Genomic DNA, 7,864 nt, shown 5'->3' with positions numbered 1-7,864 from the left:
CCTCCAGCAGCACCCCCGGCCCCACCCCCAGAAGCACCACCGGCTCCGCCTCCAGCAGCACCCCCAGCTCCGCCCCCAGCATAACAACCCTGCCCTGCAGTCCTCATGTACATTTCTGTCCATCAATAAAAGAGTTTAGTTTTTTTGCCCTCATTCATCGATGTGGTCAGGGTGTCCAGGTGCAGGATCCATAGAATCGTCCATCCTTTTTCAGACTACGGAGGGGTCCTCATTCCCAGCCACCCCTGTGGGCTTCCTGTCCTCCTTAGTCCCACCTCATGCTCTTTCTTCTGCCTTCAAAAGCCTGATGGCCAGAAGAAATTCAACCGATGCAACTTTTCAGGCACGGTATCCAATGCAAGCTCCAGGAGGCCACGGCGTCTGCTGTTCCCCCTCAGCATCATGTTCTCTAGACCAGGGAGGGAGATGAGCTGGCCGGCTGCAATCGGGGGGCAGAAGAAGAAACATAGAAACTGAGCGAGTCAGAAGGGGCCTCCCGGGCCATCTAGTCTGACCCCCGGCTCTAGCCGGCTCCACTCATAACATGCCTACTATGTGCATGTCCAATATGAAGAGAGAGAGCCCAGAGGCATCTTGCCAGTGGGGCCTGCTAGAATATGCCCCCTTGGCCGGTGCTGAGCCAGGATTGTTTTCCGATGCCGGCCCTGCCGGCATGTCCATTGGGAAATTCCTGGGAAAATGCTCAGAAGCTTGAAGCGACTGAGTGGGGAAGGGGCGACCAACCCAGCTTGGAGCAAAAACAGAGGAGCAGAGTCTTTGGTTGTGAAAAACTTACAAATTTTTACAACGTAAGTAAAGCTAAATCCACACAGACGATACTAGAGGAACACGAGCAACAGCTTCAGGGTAGGCAGCTGAAGGGAACAGTCTTAACATCATTTTCCTGGGATGTGGTGGGTTCAAGGTCAGGTCGAGTTGCAGGTGAAGACCATCACCCATCCATCCATCCTGCAGGTGGAGCAGAATGGACCCAATTAGATCTCATGCTCATTATGAATAGACACTTTCAAGAGAGGGGGAGCGAGGCTGGGGCAAGAGAGAAAGCTGTCACCCACAAAATACCCCACACCTCCTGTTTAGAGCCGGATAGGAGAAAGAGGAAAGGTCTTTTTAAGGGCATAAATGAAGATCCCGGAGTGAGCTGGTGACCTTGCCCTGTAGAAAGGAAGGGGCAGCGCTCCTTACAGGAGGCCTGGGGTGATTAGCACAAGGAAACCACAGTGTGTGTGCAAAGGAAATCGGATGATAGGTTTAGAAATTGTTCTTCACCAAAGCCATGATGGGTGGGAGGGCCTGGCTTCACAAGGGTCGGAATATTGGATTTTGATTGGATTAGTCTGATTTTTGCTACACACAAACACACGCATGCAGCTCTCCAAGAGCTGGGCCCACAGTGCCATCCCTCCCCGAGAAAAGCCCTGCCTGCAGGCGTTCCAGGGCAAGGGGCCTGCTCCTGCTATGCTCCCGTCCATCCCCAGAGCCAGATCTGGGAACTCCATTCTCCTGAGTGTGGGTTGCCCCACAGCAGCCAGAGGAAGCCAGTGTTTAGCTCCATACCTTGCCCTTCTAATCTTTCCTGGCTTCAGACTGAACGGACTGCAAAGTGACATATTTAGAGAACTCTGCTGCTAGCAGCTGAAGGGGTTACTGCATGCTTCAGTTCCATGGACACATTATTATTAATTAAAATTCAATCAATTTTACAAATTATTGTAAGATGCATGTTCCTAGGGTAACTATTATTATTACTGTTACATTATGCTTCTATTTATTCATTTATTTATTTATTAAAACATTTATATGCCGCCCCATTCGCCGAAGCCTCGGGGCGGCTTACATCATAATAAAAATTACAATAATAATATAAAAGACAATACAATATAAAATATAAAATAACAATATAAAATAAATAACAATATAAAAGACAATATATATAACAATATATAACAATACTCACCTTTCTCTTTCAAGGAATCCAAGGTGGTTTACAGAATTGTTCTATTTTATCCTCACAACGGCTACCCTGTGAGTTAGGCTGGGCAGAGAGTCTGTGACTGCCCAAAGTTACCCAGTCAGCTTCATGGCTGAGTGGGGACTAGAATCCAGATCTCTCAAGCACCTGTCCAACACTCCCACCACTACACCACACTGCCCATTGGCATGTGTGCCAAGTTTCAGATGTCTCAGTTTCACAGTTTTGGTCCCTTGGAATTGACTGATGGATGGCCAGACACATCCTCTTTTATTATTACAAGATATGTAATAAACAAGGATGAAAAAGGGGGTAGGTGGGTGGGTGATCTTTTATGATATGAAATAAACATGTCTCGACTCAGGTAATGTGAGCGTATCACAACCCACTCACCTGCACCCAAACCAACGAGCATCACAAGCAGGCAAAAGCATCAGCCAGCTCTTCTCTGCTAAGCTGCTGTTTCTTGCTCTGTGTTTGACATGACGGAGTACACAAGGGCAGGGCTGCCCAGGCTGTGGAAGCTGTGAGAACTGGGAAGGCCAGGCAGGGCGGGCCCCTCGTTTCAGCCAGTACAAACACAACACCGTCTGTCTCCAGTTTCGAGAGCTGTGCCATTAAAAATTTAATGAAGAGGCTGAAAGAGGAAGTGGAGTGAGAAGGGAAGTAAAAGGTTGAGTTGAGAGCAGGGCCATAACCCTCCAAGCAGGAAAGCTGGCCATGATGTGATGAGGCAGGTTAGTCCTCCCCAACTTGGTGCCCTAGATGAGTTGGACTGCAAGTACCATCATTCCCAGATGACATGGCCATGCTGGTTGGAATAATGGAAGCTGCAGTGCAGTCCTTCTACAGGTTTGGGGACTGCAGCACTTGGCATTGGCCTCTCCCATAATGTCAAATTAAACTTTGCATTCATCAGGTCTAGAAACTTGTTTTTTTTTCCCAAAAAGAAAACCCTGGCTGGTTAGGGGATTTGGGAATTGTAATCCTACACAACTGGAGGGCACTAGGTTGGGGAAGGCTGAGACAGACTGATGAGGGGAGCTTTTTCTACATTCTCAGAAAAGCGTGATAAGTTGATGTCTGCAGTTCATCCAGCCAAGTGCACTGTTTCCAAGCAGGGCTGCCATGTTTATTTTACACAACCCAGTCATTTCTTCGAGGGCACCCCACCTTTGAAGGGTTGTCCAGCCAAGTCCAGGTTAAAGATTAAGAACCCGAAGAAGGAGGGGGTACCTGGAGAACAGACGGGGAAGACATGCCCCTCACCCACTCACAGTCTCCCCTCGCTAGGGGAGCAGCATTGTTGGTCTGTCTGATTTCTAAATAGCCAGTGTGGTGTAATGGTTAAAATATTGGGCTGGGATGCACAAGATCTAGTCCCCACTTGGCCATCGAGCTTGTCGGGGACTTTGATCAAGTTACTCACTCTCAGCTTAACCTACCTCACAGGGTTGTTGAGAGTACAAAATGGTAAAGGGGAGGATTCTGTCAAAGCTACCTTTGACTCCTTGAAGGAAAGTTTATTTACAGAAAGTAAATATATAAATGTGCATATATAGTCACAAATTAGCATCTGCATCTGTTAATGCAAATTTGTGAGCCCTCTTCTCCTTTTGGTGAGGAATTTCCTCGTTTTTGGTGATCAGTTCCCAAGCGGCAGGGCAGATGTTTAGAAGTTCAAAACTGAAGACTTTAGTCTTCCCCCATTCATTGTCTCTACCAGCTAGTATTCCACTGCCTTTGAACATGGAGGTTCCATTTAGCAAACCTGGCTAATAGTTCCACTCTCTGTTAATTTGTCTAATCCTTTTCTGAAGCTGTCATCACATCTCTGACAGTGAATTCCAGAACCCAATGCTGCAATTTATTGTCTTCCTATTAATTTTTTAGGTAGTTTTGCCTGCATGCATGGCTGTGTTTTTAGTGCCAGCCAGACATATTGAAAATCAACAGGTGGAACTCTTTTTTCCTGGCATGCTGATAAAATAACTGGCAGGAGCTTCTCACACTGAATCCCTGGGGCAGCTGCCTTGGTTCAGTGGCCCAGGAAGAAAATGCCCTGTTCACTCCCTGGCATCTCTATGTAGGGCAGGAAAAATTGCTGGAGGGTCACTGCTAGCCAGCATCAATAGGTGGACTTCCTGGGTTCTTATGTCTGCACAGTGCACTGTCAAAGTCACAGAAGCAGACCTAGTAAAATATATTTAGAGAGACATGCTGTACATTTTCCAAAAGCAGATGTTTTTACCTGAAGGAAGACCAGCCCCTCGTTGGCCTGTGCCACTATGAGGCCCAGCTAGGCCAGAAGGCAGATGCCATTCAGTGCATGCCTGGCCAACCTTCCCTTAAGAGAAGCCTTAAATGCGCCTTTTGCACTGTTCTATTCAAGCAGTTCAAAGGCTCACATGATGTGAATTTGTGGGTTGTTTAATACTGGCCAAAACTCTCACAGCAAAGACACTGAAGCATGACTTCAGAAGCCCTCAGAGTTTCAGTCTTACTTCTGCCATAAATGTACTCTCAGTTTCAGCCTCTGCCCATTCCCTGCATGTTGCAAAATGAATCTATTTGCTTTAAAGGGAGACTGTCAGGATGAGGGCAAAGGAGGGGTACACTGCACTCTCCCGAGAATGGGGAGCCTTCATCTGGCTGCAGACCTTGGCACTCTATTTCTGCAGCACCCAACAATTCCCTGAAGGGGGCAGCAGCGGCAGTTGCAGAGCTGTGGGGACCTCAGTCCCTCCTCCTCCTCCTCCTCCTCCTCCTCCTCTTCCTCTTCCTCTTGGGTGCCACTCCTGCTGTCTGGGGGTTCCCCGTGGGGTGGGGGTTTCCTGAACCAGTCCACTGGCCTGCCCAGCACAATGGAGATCTGTGCTGGGTGTTCTCCAGCAAAGGCTGCTGCAGAAGAGCACCTGGGACATGGGTTCCAAGCACTGCTCACCTGGTGCCTAACCCTGAGAACCCCCCAAGGCGAGGCCTGGGACGGAAAGGCTCTCCGGGGGACCCTGCAGGCTGCCTTCCTGCTGCAAAGCGCTTGACCTCACAGTGAGGGGCTCTTTGTACATACTGAGGCAACCTGGGTAAAGTGGCCTTAAGTGACACGTGTAAAGGGTTATCACTGAAACAGTAAAGAAATAGCCCCATTTTTATTTCCAGAGGCCCCAGAATGGCTTCAATTGACAGTGTTCTAGAGGCCAGGCAAACACAACACCACACAGATAGGAAGCGTCACATGGGGCCCAGAAGCAGGTTATTTCTTGGCCTGCACCTTCTTTTGCACATCTTGGGCTCCGTCCTGTCACATGCCTTGTGAGTATGATGGGAACAGGGCTCCTGCCATCACTGTTTGGGGTTGTTCCTTTATTATTCCTACCACTGCTGATGATTTGGCTTTGCACGGGCTGGAACAGGCATGATGCCTTCCAGTAAACTTACACAGCTGCCCTTGTATACATTGTGCCCACCTCGTCTGAGCAGAGCCCTGCCCAGCGACACCCCAGACGCAGGTCAAGACATGGTGCAGCCCTATAGCTGCCCAAGTGAGGTTCCTGCCCACTCCATGCCCATGAAGGAGTGTTTGCCCCATAGAAAGGGGCAGTGGGAAGAGGCAGGCATACAAACACGTCCTCAGCCTCCTAATCTCCCCAATTTCAAACTGTATAGATCGCAAAGCTATGTCTTTGTTAGGAAAGTCCGCCCCTAGTGGCTGAAGCTATTGCTGCAATGTCACATTTGTTAAACTTTTTTCCCCACATTTAATTAGCTAATGCATTTTAAGAACAAAATATCCTTAATAAGCCACCCCTAGGGTCTCCATGTGCAATACTTTGCAGAGGACTGTTATCTACTGGAAGGAATCCCTTATTTGAAGGACTGGTCAAGTCCAAGTCCAGTTTAAAGATAAAGAGCCAGAAGAAGCAGGGAGATGAGAGCCAAGAAATTGTATTTTTATTAAAAGTATGGTTCTCACTTCTAACTTTGTTCCTGTTCATATAAAATTAAGATATCCACATTTTGTGTAAATATATGTCCTGTCCTGTCCTGTTTTGCCTGCCTTCTTTCCTTTCCTTCTTTCTTATGATACACTTCCTCATTTGTGGTGATACATAACCACACAAAAAGCATACACAGCCATTCTGGTTTTAAAGACAAAAGTGAACAGGTGCAGCTTTTGGCACAAGGCACAGTGATGGGAAAGCTTTCCTGACTGAGTTTTTGCTTCCTTTGTGGCTGTTCAGTGAAAAGTAACCTTGCCACAAAACCGAGACAGAAACTTAAGTAAGGTTCTTAAATAGCATTATAGACCCACAGTGCTTCAGGGCTGGACAGAAGCCTGAAATATTTACATTGGCCATCCATTATATGCTTATAATCTACTACTTTAAAGTATTATGAATATTCCCACCCAACATTCCCTTCCCTTTCACTGGCAGAGATCTTTCCTAACCTCATTAAGCAAAACTCTTTAACTGGCAGGAATGGGGATTAGACCTGAGTTCTTCTTCATGCAAAGCACATGCTCTAGCGCCCAGGCCAGACAGAAAAGGTCTGGGAAGTCCAGGGCTTTCCATTAGGGCAGGAGATGAGGAAGCTGTGGTAGTATGAAACGGCAGGATGGAAATAATGTGGAACGCTCTAGTATGGGCCGGATGACAAGGAACAGGGGAAGTTGTCTTATGTTGAGTCACAATCTTGGTCCATCAAGCTCAGCACCACCTTCTCCAGGGTTTCCCGTGGCTGTTCTTTCCCAGCGCTGCTGCCAATCAAACGTGGGACCTTCTTAAACCCAAAGCATGCGCTTTACCGCTTAGTGGCAGCCCTTCTGTGCAAGAAAGGAAATCCAGGCACCGAAAGCATATTCCACAAGGGCAAGAAAATTGCCTACTACTGGGGGGGGGGGGGGCGGCATTCACCCTACTACCGGGATTGCATTCTTGTGCCAGCATAACTAATACAGCTTTCCTCAACCCTACGCCCCTCAGTGGCGCTGAATTATGGCTCCCTCTGCCTCCCGCGGCTGGCTGGTGATGATGGAAGTCGTAGTTGTAGTCCAGCACCTCTGCAAGGCACCAGGCTGGGGAAACCGGAACTACTGAAGCGGGGTCTGCTCTCACAATCACTAGCGCAACTGGAATTCCCCAAAGTGTGCGTCGGAAAAAAATGGGAAAGATCCACTTCTTGATTGTCGATTGCAAGTATAGCAGGGGCAATACGAAAGGGGCAACTAATCCACTTTAAAGCATACACCCCAATATGTTAAAGAAACAGGAGGCTGGGACAGTCCACCAGAACTGTCCCGAGGGCCTTTACGGTTACTAAGTGACCAGCAATAACCCCAAAGCAGGCTGCTCTAAATGCATTTTAAACGGCAAGTCAATGCGCAGAAATCAGCAGAGCATGCCTTTGCAGCCCGAACCACGGCCGGCTGCTAATGGCTTTAGAGTTTAAAAAATTAGCAACTCTCAGATCCGGAGGATGGGCAATGCGGGGCGGGGGACTGCTGCATTACCTCTATGCCGCTTCCCGGCTGCTCGACACCGTCCGCATGGCTAGCCCGCCACCTTGGCGTCGAGACCAAGTCCGTGTGATCTTCCTGGCGAGCCGGGCCAGCGTACCTCCCTTGGCGCCATAATCCCTCGCCAGTTCCTCGGGGGCGATCTCAATGTTGCCCGTGTACCACATGATCCAGCCCAGCAGGCTCAGGAACACCAGCACGGCCCCGGAGTAGATCAACAGGTCCCCTAAGTCCCGGCCCCGCAGCCGCAGCCTGGCGAAGATGCCCGTCAGCAGCGCCCCGGTGCCCGCCGCGTCCATGAGCAGCGCGAAGGCCAACGCCAGCCGGCAGCGGCCCAGGCCGGGGGCGCCCAT

General features: G+C 49.1%; 1 protein-coding gene across 1 annotated transcript; it reads right to left on the bottom strand.

Annotated features, from left to right (window-relative positions):
* Nucleotides 1–365: 365 nt before the first annotated feature.
* TMEM238 (transmembrane protein 238) lies at nucleotides 366–7,864 on the bottom strand. Its single transcript, XM_044448129.1, has 3 exons — nucleotides 7,506–7,864; nucleotides 797–969; nucleotides 366–439 (listed from the first exon to the last, which is right to left on the bottom strand). The coding sequence occupies exon 1, from the start codon at nucleotides 7,862–7,864 to the stop codon at nucleotides 7,508–7,510; it is 357 nt and encodes a 118-aa protein (XP_044304064.1). The 3' UTR covers nucleotides 366–439; nucleotides 797–969; nucleotides 7,506–7,507.

The sequence above is a fragment of the Varanus komodoensis genome, unplaced genomic scaffold (assembly GCF_004798865.1).
Source record: "Varanus komodoensis strain SLA01 unplaced genomic scaffold, ASM479886v1 scaffold53, whole genome shotgun sequence".
Lineage (NCBI taxonomy): Eukaryota > Metazoa > Chordata > Lepidosauria > Squamata > Varanidae > Varanus > Varanus komodoensis.
This window is presented reverse-complemented; position numbering and strand designations above follow the sequence as displayed.